Consider the following 23509-nt stretch of genomic DNA (forward strand, 5'->3'; position numbering starts at 1 on the left):
TTATTTTGATGGTCTTGCCTTGGCCCATGTTTATGATTACGAGTTTAGATACAGGGCAGTCATACTGGTTCCACCTCGCTCAGGTAGAAAAAGAGCCCCTGATGGGGTTTACTGTTTTTTTTTTGCTTGTTCATTTTTAATAAGCTTTAGGTTATTGCACAGCCGCTTTGAAAGAAACAAGACAACTTATGCACAGTTGTGAATACAGTATGCTCACGTCTTAGATCCAGCTGTTGTGTATCTTACCAAACTCACAAATGAAGTCAAACTCCTGGCTGCAATTTTCAGTCACACCCCACCGATACTTGGCATTCTTTAGGATGTACCCACATGTGGATGAGAAAGAAGATGGCTGATCCTCGTACCAGTTACCGTAGCTTATATCTGAGGTGTCCAGCCAAATCATTGACCCTGTGAACAAAGTAATCATTTCCTGTTTATTTTCCACAGTATCACAACTAAGGAGTCAGAGCCTACAGAGCGAGACTGTATCCCTGCTCCTACTCAAGCAAAGATGGTTTTGTCTGAATAGAGATCTTCAGTTTCATTTTACATGTAATCTGATACAGCCACTAAAAAAGACACCACTGCTTCCCCCTGCTCCCAGCCTCCAAATTCCACCATTCCCTTGCATCAGATCTCGCAGCATCTCCTAGCGTGATGAGTTAGCTCAGCTGGCTTGTCCACTGGAGAACCAACCCAACATATCTTTTTAACTGGGTTAACTGATCTAATTCACCATGTGTTTGCACAAGCACAAGATCCAATGGAAAGGATGACAACATGCAACTGAGAAGTGAAGCACACAGCTAGAACATCATAATAGAAAACTAAATTACAGCTACAAAAGACGTCGTTTTTTCTGCAGCTTTCTATAAAGGGATTGACTGCACTTGCTGTCATGGTAGGTAAGCATCACAGGCTGGTACAGTTTCAAAGAAGACATGATTTCAAAATCACCTACCGTCAGTAGTTTCATTCAGCAAGGAGTTTGAGATCAGTCCTATCCACCATTCCTGATCCTCGACAATATGCTTCTGCAAGAACTCTTGAGTTTCCTCGTTTTCAATAAAGACAAGGTGCCCCCCTCCTCTCTCACACCATCTCTGGGCACTTCTGAAGGATCGCTGGAGTCTCACAAACTCATAGCATGAGTGGTTGAAAGCTAGCTGATACTTTGAGCAAGGGATTCCTTCCTCAGCTGGTGTCTCCTCCACAGCCAAACATACAGCAAGAAAAATTAGAACTGTGATCCCAAGCCACATTTTCAGCTCAGTGCCCTGCATGGCACTGGTGTTGCTTATCACATCACCACTCTTTTTGCTGCCTTCTTCAAAAGCGTGAGTTGTCATCCTTGTCATGTCATCAGTATTCCTCCTTCCTCTTTGCTGTTTGCAAAAGCAGCAATAGGACGTGGAACAGATTGCTTCTAATACATAATAGTGATTGCGTCTGAGGATGCACACAGCCGGTGTTGATGCTAAGTCACTGCAATGGCCATTGTGAGGCCCATTGTATAAAGGTGTCACTCCACATGAAGTCAGGTTGAAGGGAAGCCATTATGGGATTGCTTTCCTCGTGAGCAGAGAAGATAAGGTTGATGTATGCTGTTACTGGACACATGCGAAAGTGAGATAAAGCTCCTCCATCAAAGGAGTCATTGTGTGAGCATTAAAGCTGGATGTCTTTACAACAACAAAGAGATACAACAGTAAGAATGAGAGAAGGATGAGGGAAATCAGAAACACAAGGAATCATGATATGGGAAAACACATGGTGTTCTTCTAGATACATTTAATTGTTTTGGATTACTTTGTTTCTAATAATTATTATTGTTTCAGTGTGATTATTTGAGGTGCTTCTCAATGTGATGCCTGTAATTATTGTATCATTCATCCTGGCCACCTGTTTACACATCCTGAGGTTAATCTCAGCTGTTCCAAGGAGGATGTATTTTGAAGTGTTGTGTCTGTTTAGAATTACCCACCCCATGTGAAATGCTCCCATCTTCCCTTAAGAGCTAAGCTGCTTAACTCTACAGAGCTATTTCACTTATTCCTGCTTGGAGGTAGAAGACAAAGCTAGAAGTTAATACAGTGATTTGGAAATGGTGGAAGTACTGCCTTCATCATCAGAGCTAGTTGGAAGCCATATGCGGACATTGCAAAGTTCTGCTGATGGACTTTGTGAAGCCAGTCCAGCAGCATTTTGGAGCTGAAATCCCTAAGTACTTCTGAACTTTCTTACAGAAGATACCTGCCAGGCTTACAAGGCCACTGGATTAGCAGAAGCACAGTACAAATAAGGATCTGTAGCTGTTGTGATCCTCATGCCCTTGGCATTACCTCCACTGAATTTGATGCAACTATTATTAATTTACATCACCACAACTTGACACTGAATGAACATGCATTTATATTTGGACGTGGCTCAGTGAGCCAGGAGCTGCATCACAGAGATGCAGTGATCCTTGCTTGAATTCCCGCACTGCAGAAATGCCAGCAGCATTGCACTATTGACCTGAAGGTAATGCACTTAGCTCAGAGTATGCCAGCCCAGCTCTAACTATCTAAAGCTTTCTGACAGGGTAAAGTATGTGCACTCCATCCAGTAAACATTTAAGAATTGTCTTCAGTCCCAAGCCTTTCTTGACCTCCACTTCATAGTCAGTCACCTTGCTCAGCTGGATAAAGCAGAATTATGATCACATGTTCAAGAAAAAAATTCATGGGTAATTATTTAATGGGCAGGACAATTGCAGAGGAGTAGAGGAAAGGGGAAGAAAATGCCCTGTGATGGAAGGACAGTAACTGTGCTAGATGTCCCCCCTCCCACTGAACTTGATAATAGACTTATCTCAGCTATGGAACCCTTGGACCAGATTCCACAGCAATTTCTGTCTGATTAATAGCGAGGGCTGATGCAGCAGCTGAGATATGAACATTCAGCCTGGATTTGCCACCTCTGAGGATGGCCGGTCCGTACTCTGATTATCTGATGGATCTGGCCCAGGCAGTGCCCAGGCACCCCTCCCTTTCCTGGAAGAGACCCTGTTACTATGGTTATCAGCTGGTTCTGCTGAAACAGTTGATAACCTGTTGTGGATTTTGCCCACAGATTAACAATCCCTTTCGGGCTGCATACAGAACCTCAGAGGTGTCATTCTGGGACCTCCCACAGTATTGCAAAAGTCAGAGCTGAGGACAGCTGTTGGTCAGAGTTTACCACTGCATATTTTCATGATGTTTCCTTCAGATTGCTTGCTTCTTCTTGGGCCATGCTGACTTGCCTGGATTTGGAGAAGCCAGCAGAAAGCCCTTCTGTTTTGGCTTCTTATATATGAGAAACACAGCCTGTTTCTGAAAGCATAGGTATGAAGAAGGAGACTGTACATAAAAGTATCTGACTCAGTGATACTGAGTATTTCCAGTAAGTGCCATTGACTTGTGTGATGGATTGATTCTGTAACATTATCCAGTTCTCTCTCTTCAGCTGGAAATCTGAATCCATGAACATACTGCTAAAAGTGCCAGAGCTGGAGGTGCCACAGGCTGTCCTCTGTGGATCTGCTCCAAAGCCGTTGAAGTTAATGGAAGCCTTGTCTCTGGCTTTGATGGATTTTGAAACAGGCCCCCAGAAGGACAACAAATGTTTGGAAATGTCTACAAATGAAGCCAAGCTCTCCAAGTGAGCCTACAGTTAGCAATTTCTAGAGCACTGTGATTTCTTTTCTCCTAATCTACAGTTGCTCCATGTAACTCTTCAACTGCCTGCAGCAGATGGGGAATGAAATAGTTTTCCTCTTTCAGTTTGTTGACTTCATACCTTTTAGTGTCACTAAAGCAGGCTGTCAGTTTATTCTGTTTACCACAAGGAAAAGAAAAGCATTTACAGAAAAGAAAATACTGCTTTTAAACCATCAAAATTAGCAAACAGGGTCCTCAGGAAGAGAGAAAATTCCTGAAAGCCCTTTTCACTCAGAACTGAAAAATGGCTCAATTTCAAATAGTGCTGCTTGAATTTACCATTTTGTAGGAAACTTTTTTCTTTTTTTTTTTTTTATTTTTCTTCAACAGAAGCACATTTTTAATTAGTTTTCTTATGCCAGAAGTCCACATGGGAGCTTCACCGGATAATGTTTTATTTATTATCATTATTTTTTGCTGCTTGCCTTTGTGTAACTGGCTATTAAATTTAAGAATTTAAAGAGTTTAAATAGTTTAAGATGTTACTTAAAGTGTTTTGCTTTGTTTTGCTTTGTTTTGTTTTGTTTTTAAGGAACTTTGAGCCCCTCACATATATCCAAGACTAGTTCATTTCTGTTCAGCTATAGCTGGCTGCCTGAACAGCTGATGTAGCAACCACCCTTAAAGCACGTGTTATGTACCAGTGACTTAAACTAAAACATATTCACCAGCAGAAATAGGGCTTGCAAGGCAATTGTGCTTTGCAAAGCAATTGTGCTTTGCAAGCTTTGACTAGAAATTAGTGACAAAGGTTTCTCAATATTTTCACACCCTCACTCCAAGCTGTGATAAAGCTATGAATAAGTCCTTTGTTTGTGAACTCTGGTGCGCCTGTTGGAATAAGTCTTTCGTTTTTCCCAGAAATGTTACAGGGGGCCCTGCAGATTTCTCAGAGTCCTAACTTGCCCTTATGAGTTACACCAGATGGTGGCCATAAAGAGAAAGTTTCTTTGGCAAAGCATTGCGCTACATAAAACATCACAAAAGGCAATGATGAATGATTTATTCCTAGTTTTCAAAGGACGCTTTAAGGTTTATTAATTTGTTGTTGTTGCTGTTGGAAGTAGAAGCTGTTGAGGTAAAAGAAAACAGAAGCATATTTTATTAATGACACAAACACACACAAATAGATGTTAATAATAATAAAAAAAAATGGCTTGCATTGAGATTCTGTAAGGAAATCTTCTAGGTGGTCTTCACTACTCCTAAGAATTGAACCCTTGAAGACTGTCTCAGGTTTGGTAGCCAAATCTCAAAGTACTCATAATCTTTGATTTAAAGAGTTAAAGAATTGAAGAGTTGCCAATAGGAAGGAATAAATCACACCCCTGTTCATTTTGGCTCTTGTTCATTTGCCTTGAGGAAGAGCAAGTAAATTTACTCTCTATAGGATATTTCCGTCTTCACATTCCTGAATATTACCGAATGTAATGTATAGATTTTATCAGGAATAGAACTGTATCTCTGTTCTGTGAAGTGCACAATCATATACATGGAAATTTGTTTTACATTGCTCTAGCTTTGAGCTAGAAGAAAGATGATTTTCAGGTATCGCTAACTTGAGCCAAGGTTGTGAGTTCCCATTTCGATATGTCCCATGCATATCCACTGTGTGCAAAACTGCTTCTTGAGAAGATCTGCTTCATTATTACCCAAATAGGAAGTCCTGAGTACAGAGCAGACTGCCTGGAAAGGGATGGGGAAAAGCCCCTAGGTACACATACATCTTCTGTCTCTAAAGACTGCTTTAGAAAAGACCATCTGTCAACTGGTTTAAGGCAGGGGGGTCACTGTCAGGCTTCCTTCCTTGCTGCTGTCCTGGGCTGCTTGTCCTTTTAGTGAGACCCAGTTGTTTGCTGAATACAAGGGGTTTGGTTTTGTTGCTGTTCTAATGCCTAATTGTCCATGTGGCAACACAGTGAACTTACCAGTGAGTCCTGCCGAGTTGCAATTGTGATGTTATCTTGTTTAGAAAAACAGAGAAAACAATTCTTATCTTTATAGGGAGCAATGATTAATGTAGAAATCCATATCTGGAATGATAGGGTCAGGATACGGATTAGTAGGACTGCATTCAGGAGTTGCTGGGTTGGACATAATTTCTGTTTATGGGATGTGTATGGTTACCTTCTGGCACAGTAGATGTCAGGGTAAGTTACTGAGGGTCTTGCCTAGGAAGTGTCCCTTTAGAAGCGTCTGCCTTTGGGCTTGTAGTTTGACTTTTCTCCCTTGCCAGAGAGTTGATGCCCAAACACCACCCCCTCTCCCAGCTGGCTCCTGTGCTTTATTGCTGCCCACAGCAGAAGTGTGACTACAGGCAAGAAGAGGAAATGTGTGCCACGTAAGAATGTTAATCAAGGAAGGGTTATTTACTGAAATCTCACCCCCCCAAAATTCACCAAAACCACATAAATAATTACTTTGAACCAAATGATACTGATCAAAACAGTATTTGATCAAAGCAGGTTTGATCCAAACAAAACCTGTTCATAATAATATACAGAAACTATTGTTATTTAAATGTCAACAAGTCATATTAATGGTTTGTTTTGGTAATTGTACTTGGACAGTGCAAGAGAATTATTCCTCAGTGGTGCTGAGGAATTTTCCATATTTCTTCTGAAATGAGATCATGTCAATAAGACAGTATTTAATAAAGATAACTGTTGGAGCTTACATCTCCTGGTACGGTGAGATAGCAGTCAGTATGAGTTCAGCAAGAACAACTCCAGGTTCCTATCAGTTTTACTGTTGAAATCTTTATTCGGTAATAATGGATAACAGTTGATAGCTGGAAGTTCTTAGTGCCGCCTAAAGACATATTCAGGTAATTTGACCTCTGTTAATGGGTTTTAATTATAACCTGAATTTTATAATGGAAAGGTTGAGATAAAAGTAAATTAAGTAAGTACTTATATTTCAGTATGGAGATAAGGAATAATATTGGTGTCTCTCTGATTTATGAGGCAATGATCTACTTGTGTAAGGAAACCAGAAGTACAAAGGTAGACACCTGGCTGTTACATTACTGTTATACCAGAAGCTTAATTAACTAGCAGTTTGAGCTGTGCTCAATGCGTAGTTATTTATACACACAGAAAGTAAGCACGGTTGCAAATTTACAAGAAGGCAACAAGACTTACAATGCTATTCTGCTGTGGAAAACTTTGTTTCCCTTGAACATGGAGTGTTTGAAGGTGCTGAGGCACTGTAGATACTGTTCTAATGTGACCGCTTCTTACAGTCAGACTGATAGATGCCTTTAGACTACACTCATGATTTTATATTACAGCTCTTTTCCTTCCTCTCTAAGTTGTGAACAACTCTGCTCTCACTTCTTCATTGCAAACTATCCAATTAAATGGCTTCAATAACATGGCAAAAATCTAACACTACAGAAAACTGTCTGTTCTTCATACAGACAGCACAATCTCCCTGAATTTATACCCTTCTGGTAAACATTATATGTATGAGTTATAATGTGTCTGGTAAACCCAAGATCAGAGAGATTCTGGTAGTCTCTTCTAAAGCCAGAAAAGTCTGTATTTCCTGTAGGCCTGGGAAAGGCAGCAGCTCCCTTTTCTAACCTCTTCTTTATTTTGTTCTGTATAGGAAGTTTGAGCCAAAGCCAGAAAGCAGACATGAAAACATTAATAGGGAAGAGCCTCAGATTCATCATAAAGATACACAGTTTTGTGCTGACAAAGAACTACAGCTCTTAGGGAAGGTCCTGCTGGTAAAACTGAACTTCTTCTTTCTCATGGAATACCAAAATAAATGAGAATAATAAGGAGGAGTAGAAAAGATGTCTCTTCGTGTTCTCTGGAACATGGAATTTTGTAACCTCCTCTATGCTTTCCCATCAAGCATGTTTCTACAAAGGAGAAAGAAACTTTGTGAAATAATAAAATCAGAGGAGTCACCCACTCCACATCTACTTCCTCAGACAATTATAATTTTAAATAAATACTTTGATATTAATCCATTTCAAGGTAAAAAGGGAAAAATTGCACAGTTAGCAAGAAAATTAATTTCTGCATATCTTACTGAACTGGTCATCTATTATTAGCATGGCTGAGACAAAAAAAAATAGTGTGTGTTCTCTGATGAATAAATATTTTTCACAGACAAGCAGGAAAAAAAGAACTTTGCAAGGCCTCTCTATTAAGTTGTACAAAATGTCAGACAAAACTTACAGGCAGACACCTGAAATTAGCTAACTGAAAACACTCAGGATGATTTCAAAGGGTGTTCAATACCTCCTTGTTCTTCCCTTAAAGTAACTTTTAACGAGGTTTCCAGTTATCTTATGTTAGCTGAATCTTAAACTACATAAGCAGGGTAAAGAAGGGCAAAAATGTTTTGCAGTAATCCTTTTATTGCTTGCTTGCTGTACGTAAATAGCACTGCTACAGATCAGACGACTCACACAACGTCTGTTTCTATGAGGCACAGGTCAAACAATTAAAACCAGAGCATTAAGAGCTGCGGAAGATGTGCTGAAGAGAACATACTAAACAAGAGCATAATACCAGGGACAGGCAAAATGTCCCTGTGGCTTAGGGGAAGCAGAATTAGCTTTGCTTTCTTGCCAGATCCTCTTCACCCTCCAGCATTGCTGAAAAAATCCCTTAGCTGGCTTTTCATATACAAGTAAGTCTACATCTCTCTATAAAAGCACACAAATGCATGTGTGTCTATATACATGTAGATATTTATGTATGTATGTCAGCATGTGTGTACGTGTGGGGACTTTGACACTTCTGTCTCCTACAGCCTCCTGTTTCAAACACGCTGTTTCTTTATTAATCACAGAATCACAGAATCACAGAATTTCTAGGTTGGAAGAGACCTCAAGATACTACTGACTCCAACAAATCCAACCCTCCTATTTTCTTTTTTATCTGGCTTCTTATTTTTGGAGTCACCCGTTTCTGTTAGTGCTGTCCAAATGGAGACAAAGGCATGCTGTCTTGATGATTTCCCAAGATAAGTCATCAAAAACGGTGGTAAGGATGAGAGGAGCAATATATGTGTATAACAAGTGAGTCACAGCAGTCACCACAGCGCAAATTGTGTTTTCAGTAAAATGAATATGGATATTTATGAATGATCCGTGAGACTTAATGGATGTTAAAACATTTTGGGAACAACAGTGATTTAGCCGAAAAAATCGGATTTTAGGGTAACCCCATATGAAATTGCATAATATATGATTGTGCAAAGAATCTTTTTATCCTTCATGTTCAATGGAGCCTGTGACTTGTTCTGCAATCACATGCTTTATATTGAAATAATTCTTTTCCTAGAGGATTTTAAAATTAGCAACGTTGAACTCAGTTAAGTACCTTATCTCGAAACAAATGCATGAAGTTAAAAATCCCCCTTCTTTTTAATTATTCCTGCCATACTTTCACAGAGACTCCAAGAAGCCAATAACAAGGTGGAATCAGGTCACATATGGGACAATATGTTACAATATTTATTTGTAAAAAGATGTTTAATTCAAAGGTGTGCCACTCAGATCACACTCAGCTTGTATATAATGAAAAAAGCACATGGCCATTCAGTGATGGTATTTTGTTAATTAATAGAATAGCCCAGTTTAAATTTCACAGCATGGAAAGAAAATGATGACACCCCACATGTTTGTCAGTTCCAAAAAGCCATATTCAGAATGGTGGGTAGACATTTCTTCTATTTTTGTCTCTGCTCCTGCCAGCTGGGGCAAACACCCTATAAAATATCTAAAACTTTCTCTGCAGTGTTGAAGGTGATGCTTCAGATTCATTTTACCTGACTCCTCTGGTGTGTGTGGCTGCTTGAGGTAGGTTCACAGAGAGCAAAAAGGCAGGTTACATTTTTCTTCCGTTGAATTAGTGAAAGAGTTAAGGAGAACGTGCAAGTATTATAGTGTATGTGTTAAGGATTAAAGATCAACTATTATAAATCGATCTATAAGCCACTAGCCACTAGCTCGAGTTACACTTTGACCTTATCCTTCTATGTAACAGGAAAGAGCTTTTCTTAGCCCAGACAGGAGGGGACTGCTACGCCTGCAGGAACAGCTGGGTAGAGGACACAGAAACCGTTTGATTACATGAGAGATGGAAACGATATTTAGTAAAAACAAAGAAGAACATCCAGAGCCCATAAAAGCCGAGGTGCAAGGTAAGTGAATGCAAATCTCTTCAAATACACGTGGTTATTTTGGTGTTTTCAAATTTGTAAACATTGAAACACTTGTTCACCCGAAACAGCACGGAAGGAGGAAACCGAGAAAGGGAGAAATGTCAGCGAACTTTGTTTAAAGGACTGAACTCAGATCTTATTTGTGCCCCTGACTGGGGGATTTTTCTTCCTTTATGGGTATTTCTGTGTATTTTTCCAGAAAGTCTGTTTGAACAGGGTTCACTGAAGTCGGCAGTGAGGGACAAGACTCAGAATTTAATCTGGTGACACCCCCTCCCCCATGGCTCTGTTTAGACTTTCATTTTCTCTTCGCCATAACCCTTCGCTACCCTCTCGCTGTTCTTTCAGCCGTTCCTTGCATCCTGGAGAGGATTGCTAAAACTGGGACACTTTAGCAATAGTAATTCTAAATAGATAAGCAGCAGTAACACATGCCACTGTGTGCTGTTAAAAAGATGGTTCAGAAGGCACTCCAGTAAAAAATGCAGTGTCCTCCAGCAAGATAGCTTAAAGTGGCTTTCTAGGGATGAATGCTTGATCAACTTAACATTTTTACTCCTTGTTTTACACTACAGAAGAGGGAGGCAAAGAGTTTTTTCCTACAGCTGTAGGAGATGTTTGTTGCTGAGAACCCCAATTCAATAGATGTATGCTGTGTCTTTTGTAGCATATAGTCTAAGAAATAGCAGGCATCTAATGCCAATTTTAAAGTCAGTTCCCAGGTAGGCTATATAAAAGTAGGCAATTACAACTTGCATGATGTTGCTGTTGTTCATTTTGATGGCTGAACTGAAAAAGATTGTGTTTCAAGTCAAAGTGCATTGTTTTAATTTGAGGTGATTTTATGCCTTTCTAATTTTTGTCACTCGGAATAAAATCTTTCTATTGAAAACATTTCAAGTTGTTTGCAAACAAAACTATTGACCATACCTGATCTACACTATGGAATGGTTTATTTAAACAAAGACTGAACAGTTCAGTAAATAAAATTAAGTATACAAAATATTACTTCATTGGTAATGATGAATCAGTATTTACCACTAATGAAAATTAAAGAGAACCCAGACCTCTTCAAATATTTAGCTAGCCCTGAGCTCTGCCTACGTTTTGGCTCCTTGTTACTCAATAAGTACATTGTAAATATGACCCCGTATTACTGACGTCAGAAATAATTTAGCTCTTACTGTCCTAAAGACTGTGCAGCCATGTGATCACACAAGGCTTGATTGCTCTGATTCTTAATAATCTTCCAAATATTTGGAGATTTTACTGTGTTAGTTCATGTCCTCACACAGTACAGAAAAGTATCATTATTGCCGCTTTAGGTAAAAGCATGAGGCAAAAAAGATACAAGGCACACATTTTTAAAGCTACTTAGGCACTTTAGGATGCTGATCAGTACCCACTGTTATATTTAAGTCCCACTAAGATAAATTTTGATCTGAAAACCTCAGTAGATGCCAATTTGCTCCCTGCTTTTTGTACTGGAAGTATGCCAGAAATTACACTGAATTATGCCAAGAGTTAGAGAATTTGCATCAGTTTTGTAGTGCTTTAAACAGAAGATCACTTTTTTCCCTGATTACCTATTGAAGGGAAATTATTTTGTTGGCTTGTCCTGCAACTTCTTGGGCATCTTTATTCTGATAGACAGGAATAATAACTAAACAAATTTTTTAGCCCTAGAAGCTGCAAGACGTTCAGTGAATTACAGAAATATCTGCTTTTCCTGAATGATGGGCCCCGAAACAGAAGTGATCCCACAAGACCTGAAATGCAGCAGAAGTATTATATTTTTGCTGGAGGGAAGGAAAGACTGGTTGCAGCAAAACACATGCAGTTAGCCTCAACTCAGTGTTACCAAAAGGTTTGCTGGTGCATGACCAGCAGTTCAGGCTTACTGTATAGATTTCCAGTCTTAAATGACATTGGTAAGAGGGTAGGAGCACATAAGACTACACTCACCATACTGCAGTTGTCAATAGTTCTGGAGAAAATGCAGAATCTACAACCTTCTATTTGCAAACAACAGAAAACTAGAAAGGGAAGTGACAACAAGAGAAACACTTGCATTTGAGGCATATAAATAGACTAAATTTGTTTAGTAATTAATGCTTAGTAATCAGCCAAGCAAAAAATATGTATCTACCTTGAATATTTAGTTTCTTTCTAAATCTGTTTCCTCCGAAGCAGTCTTTTCATTTGCTAGTCACAAACATTTACCCAGTGTTTGGTTTTCAAAACTCTTGCAAAATGCAATAATAATGATAAAATGCAAATCCATTGTGTCAACATTTTTTCTCTTCTTAATGTATTCCAGATCTGTAACTGTAATGAAGTTGTGTGAGTATTGTGGCACACAATATTAGTCAGCTATCCTGACTGACAATATATTTATGCAAAGCTGGCTTTTACTGTATATCCTTCCTTGCATTTGGATGGTTTATGCTTAATGTCATTTATTTGAAGAAATGGCAAACGTCCTTGCCTCCCTTACCTACAATGGTCAAAATTCAGGAATTGTTCTCTTGGAAAGTGGTCAAAGCCCCTTTAGGATCTCAGAAAGCCTTACAACAAAACCATCACTACTTCTCCACAATTGCATCAACTTTGACAAAATTGAATATTTTAATGGGTGGACATTTCTATCTGTTGCAAAGGTAGAATTATTAAAGGTAGAATTATTAAAGACATATTTGACATGGGGTCACAAATTGGACTGTAAGGAGAATTAAATTTCTGAGCAGCTTCTTTATGTAGAGACAGTGTTCACTGCAGAGATTGTGTGGAAAAGGAGTATAGTATGTGATCATAAATATTCCCTCAGGAGACATACACACAAAGAAGCAAGTGAAGGTTTTAATTTCATATCTGATATGCTTCTGCTCAGCTCTTTAACCCTAAAGACATTCTTTAATTGTTGTTATTCTCTATGTCAAATGATAGCTAATGTATTTCCCGCAGGGATTTGATGAGGAACGTTTTGTATTCAAACCTTAATAATACTTACACATTTTCAGTATAATATTTCTACCCACTCTTTGTGTTCAAAACCCCAACATTATGACTAATGTCACAAATGCACTCCCAAAATGACACTACAATATGCTATGTAATTTAATTAAAGAACTTTTTACTGGAATTCATTTAGCCTAAAGCTTAAATTGATATACTGAAGGGCAGTACAAGTCATATATCCTATAAAATATGTTTATTTCTGATAAGCTCTAGCTTTTCCTGGCATGAATAAAAGGGTTTATACACATCACTTTAATATCTGAGTGCAAGGAAGAAAGGTCCAACTTTATTTACTTCCTGTTTTTTAGCAAATTACATTCCAGCAATCTCTTGTTCATGTGGTAATCTCATATATTGGTATTTATGCAGAATATTACTAGTGCCACACTATTGATCAGGTCATATTTTAGTTAGCCAAAACTCAAACGTAATTATATGCTATTACAAATCTGGACTTAGCCCTATAGTCCATCTGCCTATTTGAAGCCTATGCCCTTAGGAAAACTGTCCTGTAGCATGCCCCTTCCCTAAATGAATGAATACTGAAATGTCATTTTTGTTTGCAGGTCAGTTGCCCACTTGGTTGCAAGGGATACTTCTCCGAAATGGCCCAGGGATGCACACAATAGGGGACACTAAATATAACCACTGGTTTGATGGCTTGGCTCTGCTGCATAGCTTTACATTTAAAAATGGTAAGTTATGGCATGTCAGTTTACAAAAAGCTCAACAAGCCAAATCTCGGTGTTTTACATTGCTAATTCTCTTTTAAGTTTGATTATCATTAAAATGTTCCAGGTGTCTGGCTATAACCCTGCAAAAAAAATAGTACACGTAGGTGTTATGTGGCTGGTGAGTCTGCCACAGCGAGCTTTTCTTTGCTAAAGGATATTTGCTTGACAGGTTCTTTCTCTGGCTTTGTCTGTGGTAATTTTCAAAAGAGCTCAGTATGAAATGATTGAAACCTGTCTGACCTTTGTCAGGTGAAGTCTACTACAGAAGTAAGTATCTCCGAAGTGACTCATACAACTGCAATATAGAAGCAAACCGAATCGTGGTGTCTGAATTTGGAACTATGGCTTATCCAGATCCATGCAAAAACATATTTGCCAAGTAAGCAATGCTTTTTCCAACAAGATTCTGCTATCTACCTCTCTCTCCAGCACAGATGTCTTTCTGTTTACCCTTGACGCATATATACAAACATGAAATCTGTTTTGTAAATTTACAATTACCAGCTACTGACAAGGCCAGGAGGATACAGCCAGAAACATACACTCTATGGGTTAGTCTAAGGCAAATATTCTAAATCCACTTCATCAGTAATATTGTCTGTTTTATTCACTAGTGCAAGTAGATTTCATTGTAATTTTGAAAAAACAAATATTTTCCATGTGTTTCATGGAATTTTATTAAATTGATATTCTGTAAGGGGAGAAGCAGCAAGAAAGAAAGGAAAAGATGAAGAGATGGGGAAAGTATTAATTCAAAATTTATTCTGCAGAAAGATGAAAATCGTCCATGACTGAAATAAATAAATAAATAAAAACCTGCTGTATTAAAGGCCATTTCTACACTCCCAGCTCCCAAAAAGAAAGTGAAGAAAATTTTCAATTGTTTCTTGAGTCACAGGCAGTGCTTTGAAGTACTGCACCCAAAGACCTGAGCTAACCTTATGTTCAAAATCACAACCGCTCGGGGTCATTGCAATAGCTACTTTCATAGTGCTAGAAAGGATGACAGGCTATTTATGAGCCTGTAAAATTGCCTTTATATGGCAAATGCAAGTAGTTCATCCATCTTTTATTCCTGGCTGAACTACATCTAATGACCTCAAATTACATGCTTGGTAAGACCATAAACATGGATAGTTATTGCAAAATAACTATAACTTTGATACATTGTGAGTTGTTACTCTGACAGAAGATGCTTTTTTTCTTCTTTCTACAGTAATAGGATAACACTGGCATTTTAAGTCTATAAGGGATAGGAGCAACTTTGTCATGGTTTCAAATGACTATGATAAAATCCTACACTAGTAAGGAGAACTGTCACAGAAGCCTATATGTGAAATCAGATCTACTTTGAAATCACAATTGTGATAAGGGATAATGCTGGCAACAAAAATATACCATCAGCGAGTACATAAATCAAGTTATTTTATGAGGGCACACCCTGAAAAACCTAATAGCTTTTAGGTAGAAACTGTTAGGCCAAATTCTCATGAGGTATGCACAGGAGAGCGTGTAATCAGCCCATCTTGATAAAGCAGTGGCTATCTCACAGCTGTCGGCAGGACTGGACCTGAATGTCCATTTGTGCATGGAAAAACAGTTTCATACATACATGTCCTTAATCCTCCCCCAGGCTAATGGTGTTGCAGAACTTCATCTCCTCTTCCTTTCACGCTGTCCACTGAGGCAGTGGAAAAGCTGCCAGAAGAGGACACAGCAGGGGAGAGACAGACCCAGCTCCATTAACCTGCTACTGTGCACAGCCTGCACTGCACAGGGTGACTTCTGCTTCGTATGGGGTAAAAGCAAGTACAGCTGCAGCTTGTCTAATGAACCAATATGAAACTTTCCTCTCTGCAGGGCATTCTCATACTTGTCTCACACCATTCCTGAGTTCACAGACAACTGCCTGATCAACATTATGAAATCTGGGGATGATTATTATGCTACCAGTGAGACTAACTTCATCAGAAAAATTAATCCACAGACTCTGGAGACTCTAGAGAAGGTATTAAATGGCTGTGTGTCACTCTGGTTCCTTCTAACAAATTCGGTTTCAGGCTGATTTGTAAGAATCAGTACACGAAGTTGGAAAGATACATTTCTCCTTCTACTATTTCCTTACTAGCACAGAATACTTTTTTGAAATCATGGTAAAGTGAAATGGTGAAGATACCAGTTCATTTGAGAACTCAGGAGTTCAAAAATAAATCACAGGCAGTTTAGGGAAAAGCTGGGCTTTGGGCAATTTCATAATTGTACGCAATTGCAGACAAAATACCATATATTGTGCTTATGATGTGATTATTTTGGATGATTCCCATTATTATGTATCTGTAGTTATCAAGTGATTTACATAATTAATAATTCAGTAGGTCATTTATATATGATGACTTTTCAACACCTCATGCAAGATATTATTAAAAGCAAATCTTGACATATTGAAATATGCATTGAGTTTTCCTATCATGCATTAAAGTTTAAGTACAATTCCCAAGCTCTAAATTGAATACAAATCTTTTTACTCCAGAAACTGCTAGTCTCATAGTGCTATTAAATAAACTGCTTTCAGGAAGAAATGGGCATCTGTGGAGTAGCTTCTTTAGCCAATCCTCCTGTTGTCTTATGTGGCTACAAGGAAGATCTGAATGTAATTCAGATTTTGTACCTTGTTTTAGCCTTGAATTAGGAAATCATTTGAGTACTTGCATAACTCATTTGACTGAAGTGTTGAAATTTCAAGGCATTTGGGTGGCATCAGTGGAAGGCTACCAGTGTTGAAAGGCTGGTGGATTGGGGGTGTTAGCTATGATTAATTTAAATACCCCTATGCATCTCTAAAATCTCCTATTGTATCATTTTCCAGGTTGACTACAACAAATATATAGCTGTAAATGTGGCAACTTCTCATCCACACTACGACAGTGCTGGAAATATTCTCAACATGGGTACTTCAATTGTTGACAAAGGGAAAACAAAATACCTTTTATTTAAGATTCCTTCCTCTGTGCCAGGTAAGATCTGTCTTTTGTCAGTATTTTTTAGAAACATGTTGGCAGATTCTTTTCTTGTGAGGTCAAAGGGAGACAATACAGCTCTTCCAGAAACATACAATGCTTATTTTTTTAATTTTAATGTAGTGTGAACTTAGTGTTAACTGCTTAGCCTGTCTGAATATATGTTATTACAAAGGTTCATCTTGAATACTATATAAACAGGATGTTTCAGTCTGAAGATCATTGCTTTTAGAGTTTGCTTTTAAAAGAATTCTACTTTGATTATCACTAGATATTCACTACAGTGAACTAATTCTTCTACAAGAATTTCTATACCTTGTGTAGAGGGAGTGTGAACAGAAAAAAATTTTGTCTGTCAGGTAGTATTCTACAGTTTGAAGTAGTAAAATTCATTTTTCTTGATAAATGAATACTTAAAATACTTATACAGTGATTATAGGGAAGCATAAAACCAAATAGTACCTAATATGAAGTTATTTCCTCTCTAACCTGGCCTACATTAGGGCTTGCTGAAATATTATCCATTGTTCACAGTGCAAATCACTTGCTCTTTTTCCTTCAAGGCAATGCATGGTTTAAAACCAGCTGCTAATGTGATGTCTGTCCTCATGTGTGAACAACCAAGAGACTTTCCATAGTTGAAAGATGTTTGTTATTCCTAGCTGGGGCTCAAACAAAGTCACTATAGATTGAACAGGAACATCTCTATAAAAATAAGTTCAAAACCATGGGGGCCTTTGAAACCCCATGTAAAGCTGCTGATTTAATTGAACAGCTTTCTCCTTCAGGAACTTCTGAAAATGTTTATCAGTGGAGTCAAATACTGAGACAAGAGGTCTCTGTCTGAATGGATCTGGCATTGTGGTACTGTGCTGCTTCACTCAAATGCAACCTTCTATGTTAATTCTGCAGAAGGAAACAAGCCATTTTCTAAACAGGAAAATGCAAATAAAACTGAGAGGAACCTATACTTACCTACTCCTTATGTGGGAAAAATCCAAGCACAAGATTGAATTGGAATTTATTGTAAATGTAATCTTATTTTTTATCATTTATGTTCAGAAACAGAAAAGAATAAATCTTGTTTTAAACACATGGAAGTGGTATGCTCCATCCCTTCTCGCTCGCTGCTCCACCCAAGCTACTACCATAGCTTTGGAATCACAGAAAACTATATTGTGTTCATAGAGCAGCCATTGAAACTGGATATTGTCAAAATGGCAACTGCTTACATCCGAGGTGTGAACTGGGCTTCCTGCCTTGCCTTCCATAAGGATGATAAGGTATTTTTTCTAATGCTGAGCAATGGAGTCAGCCAGGCCAGCAATCTCTTCCACATTGTTCTGTCTTTCATCTGGTTCATTAATTTAAGTAATAACCTTTTTTTTTCTTCAACAACTGATTTTCATGTTTCACATTTTTTATTAGAAGTCGCATTTTTTAATATTTTCTCCCATCTCCAAAGTTTCACAAATAAATACTGATGCTGAAGTGCTCGAGAAAGAGGATAGTTGGGCATTGTTAGAAATAATGTGTGCCAGGAGAGAAAATTAAAAATGCACTATCATCCCCAACACAGAATTGCTCCTGCTCCAAAAAGAACGCTGTATAGTGTGGGTGAAGTCTGCTCTAGATCCATTGCATCACGTATGAGAGCCAGACTGGTGGAGAAACCTGAATTCATTGTGGCAACTGAGGGGGGAAAAAAAGTGTGTTCTGAGGATCTTATTTCCACATTTTGTGTCCCTGAACAAGTGGAGCATGCCAGGGTCAAGTGGACCAGCAAAGAATAGTACAAACTCTGAACTAAGACAAAGTTATTTAAATTAAAAACGGGCCAGGGGATTTTTCAGGTTTACTGGAAAACTTCTATCCTCAGCCTAGTCCAAACAGTAATTTGCAACACTGAAATGAGTTTAGAGCACTTGTACACTTATTTTACTCCTGAATTTTTTTGGTCTTTAGGTTGGAAGTTCTTGCCTCCTAGCAGCAAATCTGGAATTCTTAATATGCTTCAGTAGAGACAGACAGTGCTTTAGAATGTAGATGGCTACCTGTTGGAAAACATTTTCCTAAATAACTGTTTGTTGATCATTCAGTAATGGTTTTAAATAATGTTTGCTGCCTTTCAGACATGGTTTCACTTCGTAGACAGGAAGACTAAAAAAGATGTATCCACCAAGTTTTATACGGATGCTCTGGTGCTTTATCACCATGTAAATGCTTATGAAGAGGATGGCCACATTATTTTTGATATTATTGCCTACACAGACAATAGCTTATATGATATGTTTTACTTAAAAAAACTGAGTAAAGACTTTGAAGAGAACAACAAGCTTACCTCCATCCCAACCTGCAAGCGATTTGTTGTTCCTCTGCAGTATGACAAGGTAGGAAGAAAATGATTTTTTAACTTGTTCTTTGATCAATAATTTAAAATTTATCAACTAGAAAAATGGGTGAATTATTAGTTGCCAGCCCTTTTGTGCAAAATTCTGATTCTTTAAAAATAACATATTCACAAAGTGTGCAGGAGTTTTGTTTTGTTTTGTTTATATACTGTGAGAAATGGCAAGGAGCAGTTGGACATACAGTTATGTGGATCTAGGTCCTGATGTCTTTCTTTATGGAGAAAAAGGCTTTTGAGCATATATAATTTCCATACCTGTGCAACTACTTGTAACATGCTATCAAATATAAGCAGGTATACCAACCTAACTGTTGGCTAGAAAGGCATGCATAAGGTTTTGCACAATCTGTTTCTTCCACTTTACTGGAAGCCTATATACAATATATTCACATTCTCCACTGTTGCAATAGTTTTATTAAAATTAGAAGATTTAATTTAAGTTTGAGTTTACCAGAAAGAAGAATGATCTTATCTTTCAGTTTAATTTAAAACATAATTTTACATCACTGCTTGCAGGGAAGATTTTATACTGCCCAGCAACTTGGGCAAGTTTCTGCTTGATGCATTTAGAATGGATAATACTTTTTCCATCTACATCTTAGAATCTTGCTTTATTTCTTGTCTCAAAAACAGTCATGTAGCAATAGCAAAGGATGTGCTGGATCACGCCAGCTATCCTACCTACCCTGCAATCTTAAAAATTCAGCAATAGCATTAAAAACATGAATGGATCACACTTATTTTTGCATTTGATTAATAGCAGATGCAAAAAAACTAGCCTTTGGTGACTTTTAGTGGGAATTTCCTACCTAATTCTTTAAAACCCATCTTCATTAATTAAATTTGCAATCTACATAATCTATTTATTGTGTTTCTGGAACATAACCATGTGTATCTAAATCTTTCTAAATGCTCAGTGTAATCCAAAATGGTTACACGATGATATATTAAGATTTTTAATGAAAAGGTCAGTATCTAATGTTACAGAATAAATGCCATTATGAAGGAACTTATTGTAGCTGTAATACTTGTTTAACCCCCTAGTTGTCTGTATTAATATCAAACCTGATGAAAGGTCTAAATTAGAAGCATATTCATAGAAGCACATTACATTTTCAGCATATGTCTCTTTCAGGATGCAGAAGTAGGTTCTAATTTAGTCACACTTCCAACTTCCGCAACTGCTGTAAAAGAGAAAGATGGCAGCATCTATTGCCAACCTGAAATATTATGTGAAGGTGAGGCATATCCATTACACAAATACTTTCTCTTACACACATACACATAGGTGCATTCTAATAATGCTTAACAGCTCATTTTAATAAAGTCTAACAGTTATTTTAGGGTCCCAAGTCTGATCTTACAGTGACTAATATGGCTCGCAAATCTACCTGTTATAAGGAGTAAAATTGGTCTGTTATAAGCAGTAACTTTAGTTATGTATTTTATGAAGTATACCTTTGAAAGTGGATTTTTAAACTTGAGTGTGTGTGTGTATGTGTATGTGTGTTAACAGGAATATGTAAAATGTATATGTATACATTTACTTAAAGTGAAAGTCATTTCTTTGAATGGCAGTGTCTGATTATATCTCAAATGTTCACTTCTGATTGATGTATTTATGAAAAAAAAATCCAATATAATGAATCCCTAAGAATGAAAAATTGTCATTCTTGAACCAACAACCCTGGCTTAATTGTGCTCTGTTAATATACATCTTTGGCTTTTTAAAAGTTCAGACATACAAAATATATGCAACACCTGTTTAAAATCCTGTCACAATTTTTCATAGAGTAACATTTCCTGAAAATTGGCACATGTAAATGTACATTTGAAATATATTTCTTCTTTTGTTCCTAAGTCTTGACCTTTGTTATACCTAGGGATAGAACTGCCTCACATCAACTATGGATATAATGGCAAAAAATACACGTACGTCTATGCAACGGAAGTCCAGTGGAGTCCAGTTCCTACAAAGGTATCATTAACATGTACGAAGTCAGGAAATGTATTTATGTAACACAAATCAAATTTAAACGGTTATTAGTAAACCATGGTTTATTAGTCTGGCCCAAAATATAGCCTCATCTGCATTCATACATGCAAGTGTATGGTTCTGAGGCCAGGACTGAAACTGTTAAACCTTGGTTTTCCAGACAGCAGAACCTTTTTTCAACCTCAAGTTAAAACTTCTAAGCAACAACACTGCAGTTGTGTACTGTGTTTGTAAACTTCAACACCTGAAAGCAGGGAGATGAAAAGCTGGACATCGTTAGCTTACTTGTATGATTAAAACAGCCTCCCTGGGCCAAACTGTGGGAACAATAAAGAACAAACAAACACTTTCTTATGGGTATGACTTGAGATTGCATTCAACAGCGAATTGGTTTCTGTCAAAACCTTTCCCATTGGTGAGTCATTCACATGCAGAGAAATATGGAACGCCTAAATTCTCCTACGGGTAAGCTCATGTAGTACTGTTCCCCTTATGAAGTATTAATAAACTCAGGCTTCCTCATCCAGCTTTTTATTTCCACCAAGTCTTCTGAACACTATAGTTACTGAGGCCCTCATTTTTCTGCTAAATTAGGTTGAACTTCAGTAATGTACCAAAAGCTCCAAAGACAGTAAGGGAAAGGAAGAAGAGTACTAGGCAGACACACATCTGTAATAAATATTTTTTCCCCTTAAGAATACTAACAACAACAAAAAAAAATCAAACAAACAAACAAAAAAGAAGTTGTAGCAATATCAATTTTTTCGGAAAGCTTTACCTTTTGCTAGAGAACTAGTTGAGTGTTAGAGGATAGTAAATGCATTCTTTGTGTACACATGATGCCAGCCTTTCAGGAGACAGCCTAGAAAACAAATAGATTAAGATGCAAAGTACTACTAGCTGAAGGTAAGAGTATTGTACAGTCAACTCACTCTTTATAATTACTGTTCTGAGAGCAAATTGAGATCGCTGTGGGTTCTTCTATATAATTACCACAAATGATTACAAAATAAAGCTGGATTTCTGCATGATGCAAGAAAATTTATTGCAGCACATCTGACAGTAGCTCACGCAAATATGCAAGTTTGTGATTTCCAGTGCAGATAATCCCTGCTTGTCAAATATAAATAGCAATATAGAAGATGTTAGATTTTTTTCACATCAGTTAGTCTTTAATGAATGTAGTCACAGCAACAACCACGTATGATCCTTCTGTAAAGTCTGTAAGCAAAACTGCTGTCACCTTGGATAGAAGATTCTTCCTCCAGTGCCTGAATATTTCATTTTTGTATGAAGTTATTTTTCTGACTAAACATCAAAAGAGAAAAGAAGAAAACTGTATCTGGATGGGTAGAGAAAAGCCCTTAATAGAACTGAGGTGAAAATGTCATGTGTCCGCGCTGGAAGCTGGTTTGGTCAGGCACTTGACCCATTAACGTGATAAAATCTGCACGCTGTTCCTTCAGTTAGTACCAGTATCTGTGTGGCATTCTTGCCCATTGGTTTAACCTTTACATCACTACTAATAGCCTTTGTTCTGGCATATATACCCTAGTTAACAATAGAAGGCCTTGATAAATATTGAGGTCACAACAAAAGGAAAATAATTCACAGGATTAGAAATTGGAAGGTTTAAATCCTGTTTCCTGCTTTACAACAGAACTGCAGTAATTTCAGGAAAGTCACTTACATGTTCGGTGCCATGCACTCTTCGTCTGTATAGTGAGAGTAATATTTACCCATGATGCAGAGTAAATAGATCTTATGACCTATTTGTGTTTGTAAAACACTTAAAGCCCTTATGCAATTGTAATCTAATGAAATGGTATCTGTGTCTCTTTTAACACTGCTGAAGTAAAATAGTCTTTATAAAATTAAAAGATCATTTTATGCTTATGCAGCCACTAAACACAACTCCAAAGTTTAACATTTTCCAAGTATTTCCTTTCTGTGATGCCACATCCCTCATTGCTCCTCAACTCTTAGCGTTACTCCCCCATGCCTGCAGTCTGTTCATGATGTACCTTTGGAATAAACCATTGTCTGGGTCACTGACATTTTTCTTTTCTGTCCACAATGATTCAGATTGCAAAACTGAATGTCCAAACAAAGGAAATGCTGCACTGGAGAGCTGACCACTGCTGGCCATCTGAGCCCATTTTTATTCCCAGCCCCGATGCAAGAGAAGAGGATGATGGTAAAATTGTAACAACATTCTGAAATTTGGATTTACACAAGTTTTGTATTAAATCTTAAAAGTTTCATTGTTGTCAGTCATGACAAGAAAGCTGGGCTGATGCTTCCACAGACAGATTAAAATTGGTACCACCCATTTTGCTCCTGCAGATAAAAGAAAATGAAAAACAAACAATAGAGCAAAATCAGCTTGCATGAAG

General features: G+C 37.7%; 2 protein-coding genes across 3 annotated transcripts in view; one reads left to right on the top strand and one right to left on the bottom strand.

Moving 5' to 3' along the window:
* Positions 1 to 1352, bottom strand: part of PKD1L2 (polycystin 1 like 2) — a 38364-nt gene extending 37012 nt beyond the window's left edge. The window contains exons 1-2 of the mRNA XM_032195792.1: positions 965 to 1352; positions 247 to 411 (exon numbers count right to left, since the gene is read on the bottom strand). Of these exons, the coding sequence (XP_032051683.1) occupies positions 247 to 411; positions 965 to 1352 (553 nt within the window). The remainder of the gene's footprint in view (positions 1 to 246; positions 412 to 964) is intronic.
* The window catches only part of BCO1 (beta-carotene oxygenase 1), a 63353-nt gene that overhangs the window by 37287 nt on the left and 2557 nt on the right, over positions 1 to 23509 (top strand). The window contains exons 6-15 of one of the 2 annotated variants that reach the window (XM_032195515.1): positions 9761 to 9917; positions 13523 to 13651; positions 13940 to 14069; positions 15551 to 15698; positions 16557 to 16704; positions 17770 to 17990; positions 18840 to 19097; positions 20253 to 20355; positions 21001 to 21095; positions 23199 to 23410. In XM_032195515.1, the coding sequence (XP_032051406.1) occupies positions 9854 to 9917; positions 13523 to 13651; positions 13940 to 14069; positions 15551 to 15698; positions 16557 to 16704; positions 17770 to 17990; positions 18840 to 19097; positions 20253 to 20355; positions 21001 to 21095; positions 23199 to 23333 (1431 nt within the window). In that variant the 5' untranslated portion in view covers positions 9761 to 9853 and the 3' untranslated portion in view covers positions 23334 to 23410. Of the gene's footprint in view, positions 1 to 9760; positions 9918 to 13522; positions 13652 to 13939; positions 14070 to 15550; positions 15699 to 16556; positions 16705 to 17769; positions 17991 to 18839; positions 19098 to 20252; positions 20356 to 21000; positions 21096 to 23198; positions 23411 to 23509 lie in introns of those variants that run through there. The other variant, XM_032195513.1, reaches the window with a different exon arrangement.

Source organism: Aythya fuligula, chromosome 12 (genome assembly GCF_009819795.1).
Source record: "Aythya fuligula isolate bAytFul2 chromosome 12, bAytFul2.pri, whole genome shotgun sequence".
Lineage (NCBI taxonomy): Eukaryota > Metazoa > Chordata > Aves > Anseriformes > Anatidae > Aythya > Aythya fuligula.